Source organism: Microtus ochrogaster, unplaced genomic scaffold (assembly GCF_000317375.1).
Source record: "Microtus ochrogaster isolate Prairie Vole_2 unplaced genomic scaffold, MicOch1.0 UNK56, whole genome shotgun sequence".
Classification (NCBI taxonomy): Eukaryota; Metazoa; Chordata; class Mammalia; order Rodentia; family Cricetidae; genus Microtus; species Microtus ochrogaster.
The window spans coordinates 2,106,323-2,123,238 of record NW_004949154.1 but is presented as its reverse complement, the minus strand read 5'-3'; the positions used below and the strand labels follow the sequence as shown (position 1 = coordinate 2,123,238).

General features: G+C 42.7%; 1 protein-coding gene across 1 annotated transcript in view; it reads right to left on the bottom strand.

The window, feature by feature from the left end:
- The window catches only part of Osbp (oxysterol binding protein), a 34,904-nt gene that overhangs the window by 8,785 nt on the left and 9,203 nt on the right, over positions 1-16,916 (bottom strand). Inside the window, 6 exon segments of the mRNA XM_026777312.1 lie at positions 3,044-3,164; positions 3,404-3,649; positions 9,375-9,506; positions 9,694-9,748; positions 10,012-10,114; positions 10,333-10,531. Of these exon segments, the coding sequence (XP_026633113.1) occupies positions 3,044-3,164; positions 3,404-3,649; positions 9,375-9,506; positions 9,694-9,748; positions 10,012-10,114; positions 10,333-10,531 (856 nt within the window).

The window sequence follows — 16,916 nt, the reverse complement described above, 5'->3', positions numbered from 1 at the left end:
AAAAAAAAAAATTTTGTACATCAAAGGGCAATACAATACAAAGGAGTAAAAAGGCAACTTACAAATGGAAGAAAACATTTGTAAATCCTATTTTTTGTTTGTTTGTTTTCTTTTTTTTTGATACAGGGTTTCTTTGTGTAGAACAGGATGGTCTTGAATTCAGAAATCTGCATCCACCTTCTGAGTGCTGGAATTAAAAAAATCATGCGCCACCACTGCCTGGTTTGTAAATCCAATTTTTTTTTTTTTGATAAGGGAATGATATCCAGACCACATATAAAACTCCTAACACTCAACAAAACTCAGTTTTAAAATCTGGCAAGGAGTGTGGTGGCACACAATTTTAATTCCAGCACTCAGAAGACAGAGGCAGGGAGGTCTCTGAGTTCCATACCAATAAGACGTTGTCTCAAAACACAAAATAACAAAAACTGCCAAAAAGGCCCAGGTATGGTGGTGCACACCACTGATCCCAGCACTCCAGAGGCAGTGCATCTCAGTAAGTCCGAGGCCAGCCCAGCTGACATTTTGAGATTCAGACAGCCACAGCTACAAAATCTCAAACAACAACAAAAATCCTAAAAACAACTGGGAAAAGACTTACATAAACTACTCTAGGGTAAACACACAAATCACTGAAAAGCACACGAGGAATGAATGAATGAACAAGGACGTGAGGTAACTACAGCCTTGGCACACTGTCTGGAGGGATATACAATGATAGAGTCACATAAAATGATGGGAACTGTGGAATTTCTCAAAACATTAAAAAGAATTACCATGTGGTCCAGCAATTCCACTACTGCTATATACTTAAAAGAATAGAAAGCAACGACTCTAGGAGATATTTATACTCAACTTCACAGAATTTATATGCAATGGTTAAAACATGGAAGCAACCTATAACCATCAACAGGTGGACAGATTAAAAAAAAAGTGTGTACATGAGCAATGTAATAGGAATAGCTAGCATAAAAAGAGAAATCCTAACATTGAACATAGAAGAAAAAGACCCTGAGATGAAATAAACCTGTCAAAAAAGACAAATCTCAAAAATAAAAAAAAAAAAGACAAATACTTTTAAATCACAGATCTGCGAAAAATGTACAGACAAAAAGTAGAGCAGTGGTTTTCTGAGTCTGGAGGAAGGCCAAATGAGCAGTCTGGGTGCAGTTTCAGCTGAACAAAATAAAGTATCTTGGAGTCAGATCATTAACAGTGTTCATATACCATTATGGATGTAGTAAATAGCACTTAACTACACACTTAACATGTATGAAATGCTTATATATGTGTGTGTATACACACACGCACACACACATATATATATAAAGTATATAATTACAATGAAATATTTGAGGAGGGGAAAAAGCATACAAAAGCCAAAAAAACAGTAGAATAACAAAGTCAAGATGTTGAGAAGACTATCAAAGGAAGAATTCTAAATCCAGTAAAACTATCCTACATAAGCAAGAATTCAAGAATCATTCCCAGATCAATAAAACTGAAATAATCGGTCTTCTAAAAATTATGAAAGGACACACTAGTCAATAGCTTTACTCCACATTAAGAAACTAAGAGAGCCGGGCGGTGGTGGCGCACGCCTTTAATCCCAGCACTTGGGAGTAGAGGCAGGCGGGTCTCAGTGAATTCTATCCTGGTCTACAAAGTGAGCTCCAGGACAGCCAAAACTGTTACACAGAGAAATCTTGTCTTAAAAAGCAAAACAAACAAAAAAAGAAAGTAAGACCAGTAAATCCAGCTATATATTAAAGACAGTATATAACTTTTTCTTATAAAATATCTGTATAAGTAAACAAAATAAAATTATGTGATGAGATTATGAAGTATAAAAGAACACTTTGCAGGGGGTGGAGAAATGGCTCTGTGGTTAAATGTTCTTGCAGAGGAGCCAAGGTACAAACATCTGGTGGTACACAACCGTAACACCAGTTCCAGGACATCTGATGACTCTGGCTTCTGTGGGAACTACACTGAACACAAATGTACACATTCACATGCAAGCTCACATACACACATACATACACACAGACACACAGACACACACACACATTAAAACTAACAAAAATAAATCTTAACAGGGTTTCTCTGTGTAATAGCCCTGGTTTACCTAGAACTTGCTTTGTGGACCAAACTGGCCTTGAACTCAGAGAGATTCACCTAATTCTGCCTCCTTTTGGGATTAAAAGCATGTACCACCATGCCCAGAAAAAAAAATAAACCTTAAAAGACTTCTCTCTCTGTCTCTCTCTCTCTGGCTCTGTCTCTCTCTCTCACACACACACACAGAAGAAAATCAGTGCGGAATGAGGAATGGCAACAGCTGTAAAGCTCTGGTGTGCTTCCCACTCTACAGGTCAGGACTCCTACTCCCAGACTTCATCTTTTTGATCCCAACACAAAAAATAGCTTGTAATTCAATAAAATAAAGTTTCATTTTATCCAGGATTCAATCATTACATAAATGACACCTAATCCATCAAGCAGAGGAGTAAAGACTGTGTGAGAGAGAGAGAGACTAGCCAAGAAATCTAACCTCATAATCCTAACTGTTCTATGTACAGACAGAACTAGAGTAATGGGAAAACACCATTGAAATGATGTCTTTTTCTTTTTTTTCTTTTTGGTTTTTCGAGACAGGGTTTCTCTGTGGCTTTGGAGCCTGTCCTGGAACTAGCTCTTGTAGACCAGGCTGGTCTCGAACTCACAGAGATCCGCCTGCCTCTGCCTCCCGAGTGCTGGGATTAAAGGCGTGCGCCACCACCGCCCGGCTTGAAATGATGTCTTAAAGGCATGCTAGAATCCATATTCTAAAGTAGTACTTAGAGACAAAAAGTAAATAAACTAGATGGGTCTTAAAAGGGTGCCTGGCCTCCTTATGCATTTGAAAGCTGGGGAGTTAAATGGTAACTAGCTAGTGATGCTGGTGCCTGAATCAGAGTTCCATCTCTTGATGCCTGAAACAGTAGCCTCCTCCAACCTGCCAGAACACCTTTCACAGGAACAAACATGGTGGCCTTACCGAGGGGCATAATGGAGAGGTATTTGCCTCGAAACTTGCTGGTGATTTTGATTTCCTGACGCAATGTCCAGCCATTTTTGGATTCAGCATGGTGTGCAGCAGCAGGGGGATGATGACTCACCTTGGAGAAATCAGGTTTGAATTAAGAAAAGACTGGAGAAGAGAAAGACATGGCTCATTAATTGGCAATAAACACTCAAGAGTCTCCCTTTATATTTTTACATCCACAACAGTGGTGAACGACAGGCCTAGTGTGTTGAATCCTAATGAAAAAACAGACAGAATGGTCTGACTGAGATGGGCTTCTCAAAACCTACCCAGCATAAGAAAGGAAAAGTGTTACAGATCTGGGCTCTTCACCTGCTCACAGAGAGATCGATAACCATTCTCCTCTAGTCGGTCCAGTTCGAAGGTCTCCCCAAGGAGAGGGTTGAATGGCTTGCTGGTTCGGAAGACAGTAGTGGAATAGGAGGAAACGGTGAAGGCTGCAACATAGCAGAGCTGTTCTAGAGAGTTCTCACATTTTGCAGCTCGGTCTAATAGCTCATGATATTCCAGATCTTCAGTAAGGCGCTGAAGCATGGACAAGGGCTCATTAAAGTTTACCTGTAAGGAAGAGAACAGATTTAAAGCCTTTTCCCTGCCATTCACAGGAGACAGCTGGAGATGCTGAGATGCTGTGGTGATAAAGCAACAAGAAGACAAAAGAAGTTGCAGCTCTCCGATTAGACTCCAGGTGACCCACTCTCCTCTGTTAACATCTATGTCAGGGAGTGGCAGGAATCACTGCCCTCTGAGATGGAAACCATGCTGCTTCTAGGCAGCACTGCAGACTGGACAACAGCCATAAGTTACTGACCACAGGAGACCCCATCAGACAGTAAATGAGGGAATTAATTGAGTGATTAAAGGAACAAAAATTTCAGAAGTGTATCTAGAGAGTAAGTTAGATATGGAACAATCTGGGGGAGAAGCAAAGGGGAGATAAGATTATAAAAGTACTGGAGTGCCTTGACCACAGAAATGATTGCACTGCACTTCTCCCCTCGACTAGACGCTGGCTGAGGCTTGGTCAGGAACTGACTTCTGAGGCTGGACAGTGCTCTAGACATGGACTATTGCTGCTGCAGTGGAGAGGAAGCAGGACATGCTCTCAAATCTGACAGTCAACTTATAGCAGTCAATCGCTAGATGATGCACTTCAGCTAGGGGAAATGTGCACCTATCCATTAGACAATATTATCCGAGTGCCATGTGCGCCAAAGCCTGTGCTTCCCACATGGTGGAGAAGTGAACAACAGACACTGCTCACACTGCTTCTCCCTCAAGAAAATAAGTTAATTTCTAAGGTAACTTTGAAATTTTAAATAATTTTGCTAATTTAAAATTTGTTGAAAGACCAGGCATGGTGGCACATGCCTTTTACTCAGCCATGTGCGTGAAAAAAAAGACAGCAGGTGGATCTCTGTGAGCCTGAGGCCAGTCTGGCCTACATAAAGAGTTCCAGAACAGCCAGAACTACATAACACAGACCCATGTATCAAAAAACAAAAACAAACAAACAAGTATATTTTGCTTTAGGGGTTGAGCTTAGTGGGTAGGAGCTCTTACTCTGCCAGCATGAGGACCTGAGTTCAAATCTCTACTACCTACTACTACCTACATTTAAAAAAAAAGCCAGGCATTATGGCTGCATGAGCTTGTAACCCCAGCACTGGGGGTAGGGGAGCCCACATGTAGAGACTGGCACCTCCCAAGAGTTCAGTGGCTGTTCAGTCTAGCTGAAATGGGGAGCTTCAAGCCCGGTGAGAGACCATTTCAGTATGACATTGCCAGGTGAGGTTCTCTTCTGCCCCCCATGAACAGCCCACACAAAATATAAATAATTTAAAGAGAGAGAGAGATAGAGAGGGAGGAAATAGAAAAATGGCTCAGTGATTTCTTTTCTTTTTTGGTTTTTCGAGACAGGGTTTCCCAGTAGCTATGGAGCCTGTCCTGGAACTCTGTAGACCAGGCTGGCCTCCAACTCAGAGATCTACCTGCCTCTGCCTCCCGAGTGCACGACCACCGCCCAGCAGAGGCTCAGTGATTAACAGCACTTGCTGCTCCTCCAGAGGACTGGACTTCCATTAGTAGCATTCATATCAGCTGGCTCACAAGCACCTTTAACTCCCACTCCAGGCAATCAGATGACTCTGTCCTCCAGCCACTTGAACTCACATGCACATACCCACACATATATGTAATAAACCCACACTACGAAAATGCTTGAATGTGGCACAGTGTCCAACTGGTAACAGTAAGGCCCGAATCCTTAATGGAGCAGAATCTCTTAGTGACAACAATTCAGGCAGAATGAAGAAAATTCTTCACATATTCAGAGGAAAATCATGAAAAGCTGTGTCCTGGGCTACCAGACATAGAAGAGAACCTGGACCAGAGAGAGTCCACACATCACTAGTCTGTCACTATTTTTCATCTACGTATAACCCACCTTCTAACAAATGTTCCAAGAACCCTGGTCATACTTAGAGGCCAAATGCAAACAAATGAGTTTGAGTATTTTAAGGAGAAGGAAGCAAGGACCTTTCTCACTGCTAATGAGAGTTAGTTAGCCACAAAAGACAACCAGTGATTAGCAACACCAGCCAGCCATGAGTTGGGGACATGAAGAAGGGACATCACTGTACCTCAGAGGGTGAAGGGATATGCAGAAGCTTAGCACCTTGAGGAGCTCAGGAAAGACTGTTTAGTGAAACCTAGAGTCACACAGATGTTGTCAGAAAAATGCCTAAGAGGAAGCCATGACCTCCTACTGCTGACTTATACTGGCAGTGCCCAGCCAGATGCCAACAGGAACAGAACTGGCTGACCCCAGCTCTCTTGTGATAGAATGCTGTCTGAAAAGATGACTTGTCTGGAGGGTACAGGATTGCACATTCCTAATAGCGATATCAATAAGGAAAGAAGATACAGGTCACCTACCCCAGAAGCTCTTTAGAAATAGAATCTACATCCCGAGAATGACGGCCTGCCTTTCTAGTCCACCTGCCTACTAATTCCTAGAAGGTGCTCAATGCTCAAGCAAGTGGTCCTCCTTTATTTAGGTTTCCCAAACACCAGTGTTTTGGAGGTTTCTCTACTATAAGCTCATTAAGATCCTTTTCTTAGCTGGGTGGTGGCGGCGGTGATGCATGCCTTTAATCCCAGTACTCGGGAGGCAGAGGTAGGTGGATCTCTGTGAGTTCGAGGCTAGCCTGGTCTACAAGAGCTAGTTCCAGGATAGGCTCCAAAGCTACAGAGAAACCCTGTCTCAGAAAAAAAAATAAATAAATAAAATCCTTTTCTTGTAAGTCAACTTTCATTTTATTTTACTACCACTATTTTTTTCCTTTCCGTTCCTTTTCTTTTCTCTTTCTTTCTTTCTTTTTCCTTTTTTTTTTTTTTTTTTTTTTTTTTTTTTTTTTTTTTTTTTTTTTGAGACAGAGTTTCTCTGTCTAACAGCTCTGGCTATCTTGGAACTTCCTTTGTAGACCAGGCTGCCCTCAAACTCACAGAGATCCACCTGCCTCTGCTTCCTAAATGCTGCGATTAAAGGCGTGCGCCACCATTGCCTGACTATTACTACCACTATTACTATCCCATCATCATCATTATTATTATTGTGTAGTACTAGAGATGGAATGTAGGGCCTTAAACATCCTAGGCAAGCAATCTTACCACTGAGCTACATTCTCACCTTCAGATTTAGTCTTTTTTTTTTTTTTTTTTTTTTTTTTTGAGACAGGGTTTCTCTGTGGCTTTGGAGCCTGTCCTGGAACTAGCTCTGTAGACCAGGCTGGTCTCGAACTCACAGAGATCCGCCTGCCTCTGCCTCCCGAGTGCTGGGATTAAAGGCGTGTGCCACCACCGCCCGGCTCAGATTTAGTCTTTTAAAGACTAAACCTTACACATGTGTATAAAAATCTATTTGTTTTTTGAGGTTTAATTAATTACTTTAGTATTTGCTGAATGTCAATGTCAGGCAGTATGCTGAGCATCAAGGACATACATAGCAACAATACAGTTCCTAGTTATGAGAAACAAACTGTCTATGAAGACGTGGTGCCTATGTACCAAGAGGCTGAGGAAGTATTTTATTTCTGCTTCTAAGTACCAGGTTATGGACAGAACATGCAGCTCCCACAGCCTAAGTCTTTATTTCTAGACTTTTCTCTAGGTAGCTATGGTCAGATAAGTAAGTTGTGGCCACAGAGATTCAAGAGATTAATGGATTATGCAATTTCCAGGAAGTACCTTTAAAAGGCACAGCCTGCTCTTACTTTTCCATCCTCTAGCTGACTGCAAAGTATCCTCCGACGGCTCAAGGAGCCATTACAGATCTATGAATTACAGCACTTAATCATTAGAGAGCCACAAAACAGAAAGAAACTTGGTACTGACAGTGGTGGTATCAGCTCTGGACAACCTACTTTTGGATTTCAAAATAAGAATGTTAAGCTAACATTTGTTTAAGGCAGGTGCCTGTTTTCTGTTTGCTTTGTTTTTGTTTCCTCTGTAAAGAGCTATACAGTAAACATGTAAGCCTTCAGGACCAGGTGGTCTCTGTCACGTCACTCAACACTGCTGCTACAGCAAGACAGCAGCTACAACAGAAAGGAATGAATGAGTATCTCCGTCCCACAAAGCTTGATTTGTGGACAGTAACCTCATGAATTATTACATTCCTTTAGATTTCTTCCCCAACCACTTAATAAAAAAATAAAAATAATTCTTGGCTTATGGCTGTTTAGATGGCAGCCAAATTTGGCCCCAGGGCCTTAGTTTGCTGACTCCTGATTCAAATTAACGTAGCTTGGGATTTCTTTCTATAAGCCAAACATCTGCCTAAGACGCACACTCGCACTTCATAGGGCAAATTAGAGATACTCAGAAAATACTTGTAGAATGAATAAGCAAGCAGAACATTGCCAGACACAAACTATGGAGCTTCCTGGAGCACAGGGGATCAATATTTTACCCTGATAGATACTCTAGAGGTTTATTAAAGAGTCACTACAGCAAAATCCTCAACAAAGAGCTGTAGTCACAGCAAAGTGCCATAGGCTGGTGGACAAATAAACAGTTCAAGCATAAAGAGCAGTGTGTGTAAATGCCTGAAGGGAAGAGGCAAAATGCCTGATACTTGAGGTCTATCCTGACTCTAATCTTCATGACAGAGATCTGCCCATCAGGAAAAAGCACACAGCCCACTAAGGAACCAGATTATAGTCAAGGCAGCAATGACCCACTAAAGGACGGTAAGTTGAGAACTGACATGACCACACTTCCAGTTTTCCCTTTGACAAGAGCATGGATAGACAGGAGAAGTGTAGTTAGAGGAAGGGAGGTCAGTTCAAATCCCATCTCTTTGTTTCTTTTTAAGACAAGGTCTCAAGTAGCTCAGGCTGGCATTGAACTCCATCTGTAGTGAAAGCTGACCCTCAACTCCTGATCTTCCTGCCTCTATGTCCCAAGTGTTGAGATCATAGGAGAGTACTACCATGCCCAGCCCCAATATCCATCTTCATCATGGAGATGGTCCTTATCTTCTAGGTTTAATTAACTACTTTTATTTCTTTGTTTCCTTTGTATAGGGCTTCCCATAGCACTAAAAGAGGAAAAATAGCATCCACCTATTTCCTTGACTATCTCTTTTAATCTATGTGTATTTTGTTTTTCTGTGCATGTCTATAAGAATGAGATAAGGTCTCACTCTTTAACCCAGGTTGGCAGGGAACTATGTAGCCTAAGCTAGTCTCAAACTCTTGTCATTTCTCCCAGTGCTGGTGGTATTAACAGGCATGAACTGTCACAACCTATTCACAGCTACGATTCTGTTATTTTAACCGGGTGGGGGGGATAGTTGTGTGTGTATGTGTGTAATGAGTGCATGTGCATACCAAGGCAGACATCAATGTCACCGTGCCTGACTTTTTATGTTCTTGTGCTTACATGGTAGAACCTTTACTGACCAAGTCATCTTAAGCCATACAGTGGTCTCACTATATGCTTCTTCAAGACAGTATCAGTGCTGTGTTATCTGTGCATGCCTCACACCTGGCTGCCTGCCTGCCTGCCATGGAATTGCTCATAAATTTTATCAAAAATAAGCAACTGACTCTAGATGATCTGGAAAGATACTAGATCCTTAGCCAGTACTACACAATCTGACTTAAAAGGATAGTTTATGACTAGCAAGGAAATAAAGACCATGCTTAAAGCTGCTACAGTGTAACCAGAGTGCCACTGAGGCAGAAAGGACACCAGTCTGAGTATTCGAGGACCTCACCGGCATTGGGATCTTAGAGAGCTCTTTTCCAATGCAGTTCTTCATGATGCTCCACAAGTTGAGGCTGTAGTTTGGCTTATATGGTATTCTGGTTCTCTTTTCCTTCTTGGTCTCCTCCAGCTGATGCTTGTACTAGAAGCAAAAACAAAGCCATTCAATCAGCCACAAAGAACAAAAAATCTGCTATCTATAACCTTCCCTTCCCCCATGCTTAACAAACAATAACAGAAGTTTCTATTTATCTTAGCACTTCACAGACAAGTTCTTGGGAATCAAAACTAAAGTCCCTCAACGCTGACAACTTCCAAATAAGAGTTACCTGTTCATCAAGGCTGATGTCACTGCTGGCTCCACTGATATTGCTACCAGTACGTCTTCATGGATGAAAAACAGAGGAGAATTAGAACAAAGACCAGAATTTAAGTTTGGTCCTCATCAGTTCTTTATGAAGCACAATGCCAAATATACTGCACACACTTAGAATGGGTATGAATTTGGGAGTCTCTGGAGAATTCAGTGTGTAAGTGCTAACAGTTTTCCCACATCTTAGCAACTGTCACCAGCTCAGACTCTCACGGGAAACAGTCTTATCATAAAAATACACGTTCATTTTCTTAAACAGTCAAGGACAACTTACTTGTGGCCCAAATTTTCAGGCATGGTGATAATCTCTGGTGCATCAAAAAATTCATTCTCATCATCTTCATCACTCATGTCTCCTTTACCAGAACAGCACTGGTCTACAAAGAAAAAAAGCCTCATTTGTTTTCTGTGGCACAGTGGGTTCTTTTAAATACTAATAACATGGCAACAATGGTTGAAAGCAGTGGGAAAGCCAAAAGAAATCAATAGCTCTAAATGCATTTCACATGAGCCACCAATTGAGAATTTCTTCCATCAGCTGCAGAAACCACCCAGATTGTATCAGACCAGCTATGTAAAGAGCTCGGTTTCTCACCTTTACCAGAGCCAGCACTGCCCGGAGTGTTTGCCGGCAGCACCGTGGCTCCCCGGAAGGCTCTCTCCAGGTGATTGTGCTGCTTTGCCAGCTGCTCAAGAGTCTCTTCCAGTCGGATACGCTGGTCTCTTTCATACTGTAGAGACTTCTGCCACTTTTTACTATGTGTCTGGGCTAACATGAGGAAATCTCTGCAAGCCTGTACCAAGAAAGTGTTGGTTATGTCACCTCAACTAGTCAGAGTCTCCACCAAGTAACCTTATTCTGGGAACATGAGAAGGCATATGACAATTAAATACTTCCTGCTATTTCACAGTATCGGGGACAGCCAGCTCTGTGCTGCAATCAAGGTCAGACTGGGGAAAGAGCGAACACGGTTGTCATAGTTCTCCTATTTTCCTGGTCACGAGGACCAAGCAAATACCAAGTGAGCAGCAAAGCCAGACAAAGCATTAGTGGCAGCAGCATAAAGGGCGGGCATGTGAACTGCACCCGAGATCTTCTGAATAAAAGATAAAGTGTATGAAAACTGCTTTCAATAAATCAGCTACACTCACAAAACCCAAAGCTGAGGACTGAAACAGAGAACAGATCCGCACTGACTCACACTAGAGATGGGGTAACTTGGCCTTGCTTTTATTTCAGTCATTTCGGAAACAACTGAACTTAAAAATTAGAATACTACTTGGTGAATCAAAGATGGGAGGTAGAGAAAAACAAACAACCCCCCCCCAATCTGATTATCTCCATACCTTTACTGACTCCTCAAGGCTAGGATCAAATCCTAATTACGGTTACAATACCAACAGCCCTCACACAACTACTCTCCCAGCCGCTGTACCTCCGTACTCTAAAACACAGCCACACTGAACTCACCATTTCTTGGACACACAGCTCCTTCCGGTCCTAACTACTTAGGTATATGCTAGTCACTCTGCCTGTACCTCTCTTCCCTTGCCACCTTCTCTAAGAAAGGAGAGGACCTATAAGAGAAATGGAATTTCTGTGACACCCCCACTCCTAAGCAGCCAGTTGCTTCTTCTATGTCCTTACCAGTTTCAGCATACTTCTGCCTATCACACACACAGCTGTATCATGACTGGGTTTCTATCTCTCCAGAGGGATCACCAGCAACTGTAGAATACATTTTACAGCTTATTCATCTACAGGTCTTTAGCTCCTAACACACAGCAGGAGCCACATAAAGTTTGCTTAATAAATGAAGGAAGGAACCAATGTAAGCTTGGAATTGTATTCCCTGTTACAGAGAAACTAAAAGGTTCTATTAGAATGTCTGCTCCCATGGTTTCAACAATTGCCTACAGGTCCACCAATGAAAATACTAAATCAGTGATTCCAAATTGGACTCTCTGAGATTCAGACCAGAATATCCAAGTGCCTATTCAATGGTTCAAAGTACTTCAAAATCAGTGGCTCTCACGCTTGATTCAGCACATTCTCTTGCTGCCTGTTTCCTCCTTTGAATTTCTCCATCACAAAGCAGTTCCAAAGCCTTCAAGCTGTCCAAGCCTATGGGTGTCTCTCTTTCAGAGGTGCTTCCTTCTTTACATCCAAATACTAAGTCCTAGTGACTCTCCTTTAATTTGCTGGAGTCCGTAATCTCTTTCCAGCACTCCACAGCAGAATAGTGGAGCACAGATCTAGAATTGGGCTGGCTAGCCTCAAGTCACAGCTCTTTCCTGCCATCTGGTTAGTTATAGAAGTCCTCTGTGCTTCACAGTCATTGTCTATAAACACAGACCAACACAGAGACCACCTCAGAGTTGTCACTGTTCACATATAGCACTTAGGACCACACTGGGCTCACAGGAAGCATTCAGTAGGGCAGTAACCAGCTTGCCTGCCTCAAGACTGGCCTCAGCCTCTTCTAGTGGGCTACCTGCAGCCCGCTCATCCGCACCTGCACTGCCCTAACCTCCACTCAAGCTTCACCTCTAGCTACTTTCTCACCTAATAGTCACCAGCAGTTCCCAGACTGAGGAGAATGGGTCCACAAATACCACATCACTGCCTCCACCAATTCTTCTCCCATTCTCTTCTTATAATACTTACGGATAATAATTAAAATTTAGCAAGAAGCACCAGGCATGGTGGTACCTGCCTTTAATTTCAGCACTAGGGAGGCAGAGGCAAACAGAAATCTGTGATTTTGAGGTCATCCTGGTCTACATCATAAGTTCCAGGACAGCTAGAGCTACACAGAGAGACCCTGTCTCAAAAATTAAAATAAAATTGCCTTCTTTTTAGGAAGATTTCATTCTCCCTCAGCATTTGGATGCTGTGCTAGCTTCTTTAACTTTCCAAGTACAGGCGGAACACCTCCAATGTGCTGCCTATGATGTCTACTCTGTCACAGCACATAGCTGCTCAGACTGCCTTTGCACTCTGTTCCTCCTGCCTAAGCCTCCAGAGTACTGAGATTAACAGGCATGTGTCACCACGCGCACTGTATTTAGAGCCTTGCTATTATCACCGAAAGATAAACAGATAACAACGCAGGATAAAAAGTGAATTTTAGATAACCACTAGATAACAGGGACACAGGCAGTGGACAGGAAAGCAAACAGGGAAAGAACAGCTTTCTTCCACCAAGCTGTTGGCTGACTCAGTGTTGTCCTGAGGACTGAACCCATGGCCTGGAGCATGCAAGCAAGTATTCTCCCACAAAGCTACATTCCCCTCCTGAGAGCTTGGTTCTGACTTCTAATATCATTCCAACATAACCTAGAACTTAAGGATGAATAAGTCCCCAAAGAATACATAACAACTTTGGTTTTATAAAGCAGGGGTGCTTTATTTAGGGAAAAAAAATCATATTAGAATAAGGAAAAAAAGAAGAAGACTGTCAAATAGTTGAGTATTTACCTGATGTTGATAACTATTAGCCATTCTTCTTAGGTGACTGTGATGTTTGGAGCAGATTTGTTTTTCTTAAAGAATACATATTTGGGACTGGGAAGGCTCTAGCAGAGGACCTGGGTTAGTTTCGCAGCACATGGTGGCTTGTGGCCACCAGTAACTCCAATCCCAGGAGTTACTTCTAGCCCCACAGGCACACAAGAGGTATACAGACATACATGCAGGGCAAACACCCAAAAACACAAAATGTAAGTCTACAGATTTACCATGGATAGCTGCTTGTGTGACTACGAGGCTTCCTGGTCACTCAACACCTGCATCAACACTGACCTGCTGAATGCTCCTAGGAGGTGGCTAACCTTCCTGAAATTCCTAAAAGGAAAACCTAACTCGTCTTCTTTCTGGCTGGGGTAAATCAGAGCCATGAAGGTGTTCAACATTTAAAATAAAAGCTAACACAACTGCCATAAAGTAACAAAAAAAAAAAAAAAAAAAGAGAAAATGGAATTTCCCCTTCCTCACAGGAAAAGGTCTTTGATCTTCAGGCACCACAGGAATTAAACTAGGTCTTCTCACGATCATTCCCTAAAGAAGGGAAATCTGGCACTCGTGAGGTAACTTTACCCATTTAATTAGATGGGGAGAGAAGCTCTGCAAAACCGTTTCTCACAGAATACTCGTCTCACTTATGAAATGTCCTTGAGCATTTTTATGTGCACAGGAGCTAAAACAACCTGTCAGGTGAGAATCAGTTACCAGAAGAGGAAAAACAGCATCGTAAAACCTGGTATTCTTTCATACCTAGCAATACATCGGTAAGGCCAAAGATGCTTTGTATTTACCCACAGTCTTCTAATGCCAAAGTGGAGTTTTCTGGAGTCAAAGGCTAACACTGAACTAACTAGTATTACAAGTTCTCAGCAGTGCTTGAGCTAGGCCCTGCTCAGCATTCCACATGCAGGATGCCTTACCATGCAGACTCCAAGGAAGAAGGAAGCAAAAGAACACAACAGAGTAAAGCATTCAAAAGGCTCTTTCAGCTCTGACAGATAAGCTTAGAAAAAAGAGCAAAGTGGCAAAACCAAAAACAGAAGTTTAGGCACCAAGCTAATATGTAATAGCACCTCAGATGCCCTGCCACTCAGAGAAAGGAGGTTGCACCACCGGGCTCCTTACCGCCTCCCAGGCTGATGCAATGTCCATCTAACCACTTGAGCAGAGCATCTTCACCTGGGCAGCCAATCCTGTTTCATGCAACAGATAAGGAAACCTAAAGCACCTAATCTTCGAAGCAAGGCCTAGGACAGTCGCTGCTCTACCAGTTAGTTCCAAGCACTGTGAAAGCATGACATTTCAGAGGGGAAGTGTTAAAAAGTCAGAGGTACACCATCTTTACTCACATTGATCATGGCATTGGATGTTATCCTAAAGAGTGTAGCTCGTTCATTGACTTGTTTGATTTTCTCGTTGCTCTCAGCAGGCAGCTTCAGGGACTCCAGCTCACTGAGGGAACGCTGCAGGGCAGTGCCATGCTTAGCTATCAAGTCGTTGCACGTGCTCAGGTCCTCCACTTTGCTGGAGAGTGTCCGGAGCGTGTTCTGAAGCTCAGTCTTGTCAGTTTGTGAGACAGACTCTTCATCCCCAGATTCATCTGCAGGGATGCCAAGGTTAAGTTCTGCCTCTAGGATCAGGACCAAGAGTTGGAGCCCTACCTACTCTGCTCCAAGTAAACCACCATGCTTCACTATGTACATTCTGAGCAACTGAGGGCTGGCAATTCCATTGGATTCCTCAACAGTGTGGCCCATGGCCTACAGCATACAGACTCGAGGCACTTCATAAAGGAGCACAGTCTCAGGTTGCAGTCCTAGATACTTATATTCAGATGGTGGGAGGCAAGGCCTGGACCTGCATTTCTCTTTTAAAATTACATGCATTTCTAATTATATTTATGGGGCCAGGATAGGGTACATGTGTCATATGCATATATGGAGAGGTCAGAGAACAACATAGTGGGGGTCAGTTCTCTCCCTCCACTATGCAGGGCTCAGAAGTGGAATTCAGTCGTCAGGCTTGTTAGCAAGTGCCCTCGCCGGCTAATCCATCTCACTGGCCCAGAATCTGTGTTTCTAACTGTGACCAAAGTAGTCCTAATGTATACTGAAGTTTAAGATCCACTGACAGAAAGGATAGTATGGAAAACTGGATAGCGCTTCAAATTAGGAACATATAACTAAACCTTCCAACTCTTTGTTGAGACAGCATCTCACACAGCTCAGATTAGCTTTGAACTCCCTGTGTGTAGCCAAGATGACCTTGAACTCCTGATCCTCTTGCTCCCAACTCCTGAAAGGTGTGACCACATCTAGCTTCAGCTATTCTAGTGAATCAAAGGCTTCAGGCACAGTAGGTAAGCACTCTTACCAACTGAACTACATACATCCCTAACAACAAACTTTTAAACATTAGCTTGAAGAGTCCAATGTAATCCAAAATAATTATTACCGCAAAGCCACCACTGTCTTTAGGGAGGCATGCAGGCCTTCTGCAAAATGGGTTGAGAACCACAGAGCAGCTTCTTTTTCTGTTTGTGTTTGTTTTGCAGAGCAGCTTCTTGAGATAGTTTATGTCGCTAAAAGCTCTATTAATTATTTTTCTCCAAGGGAGAGCTAAACTTCATGATGAACTTATCTGACACTAAAGCCACTCCAAAAGCAAAACAAGAGAGCTCTCAGATCATAATCAAGTAGGAACTGTACCGTACCTCTCTCCATCAGCTGTGCACTTATCAGTTTGTCACTGCAAACTGTTTCTCCAGCAGTGTCACTCCTTTGCGGAGCTGACAGCAGCCTTCAGATTAAACAAAAGGAACAAGGAAGGACACGTCCTCCCTGCTAAACTGAGGCAGGGCTCAAGGTCAAAATGTAACCCATCCCTACAAAATTGATAAAGCAACGGAGTTTCCTCTCAGACTAATAGACACTAGGCGCGGTATGGGACCTGGTAAACGTAAGTCAGGGCTGGCCGTCTCAGTTCTCTGCCACTAGCAAGCTCAGCATGACTATCAATATCTTGAGGGCAAATCCTATCATTTTCTTTAGAAAAACAAAAGCTAGTTTTAAAAAAGATTTTTCACTACTATAAACTGTGCTTGTGTGTGGCAGATCCTCCTGGAGCTGGAGCCACAAATGGCTGTGAGCTTCCTGTCATGAGTGCTGAGAACTGAAATCCCATCCTTTGTAAGAACAGGATGTACCCTAACCACTGAGCAATCTCTCCAGCCCAGAAAAGATTGTTTATTAGGTACCTGTCAATTCTGTTACAACTTTAATAAATGAGAAGCTAGCAGAAATTGGCCTAAAATTCCAGCACTTGAGGTGGAGACAGAGGGAGCAGGAGTTCAAGGTCATCTTAAACTACAGACAGAGAGTTTTGGGCCAGCCTAGGACGTGAGACTGCCAGAAAACAAACAAACAAAACAATAACAAAAAACAACCTAGAGAAGAAAAATATACAAAGGTCCAAATTATGAGCTGTAAGATTACTAATACTGAAGCCAGGCAGTGGTGGCTGCACACCTTTAACCCCAGCACTCGGGTGACAGAGCAGGTGGAGCTCTCTAAGTTTGAGGCCAGCCTGGTTTACAAGAGTGATTTCCAGAACAGCTAGGACCATTAAACAAAGAAACCCTGTGTGTGTGTGTG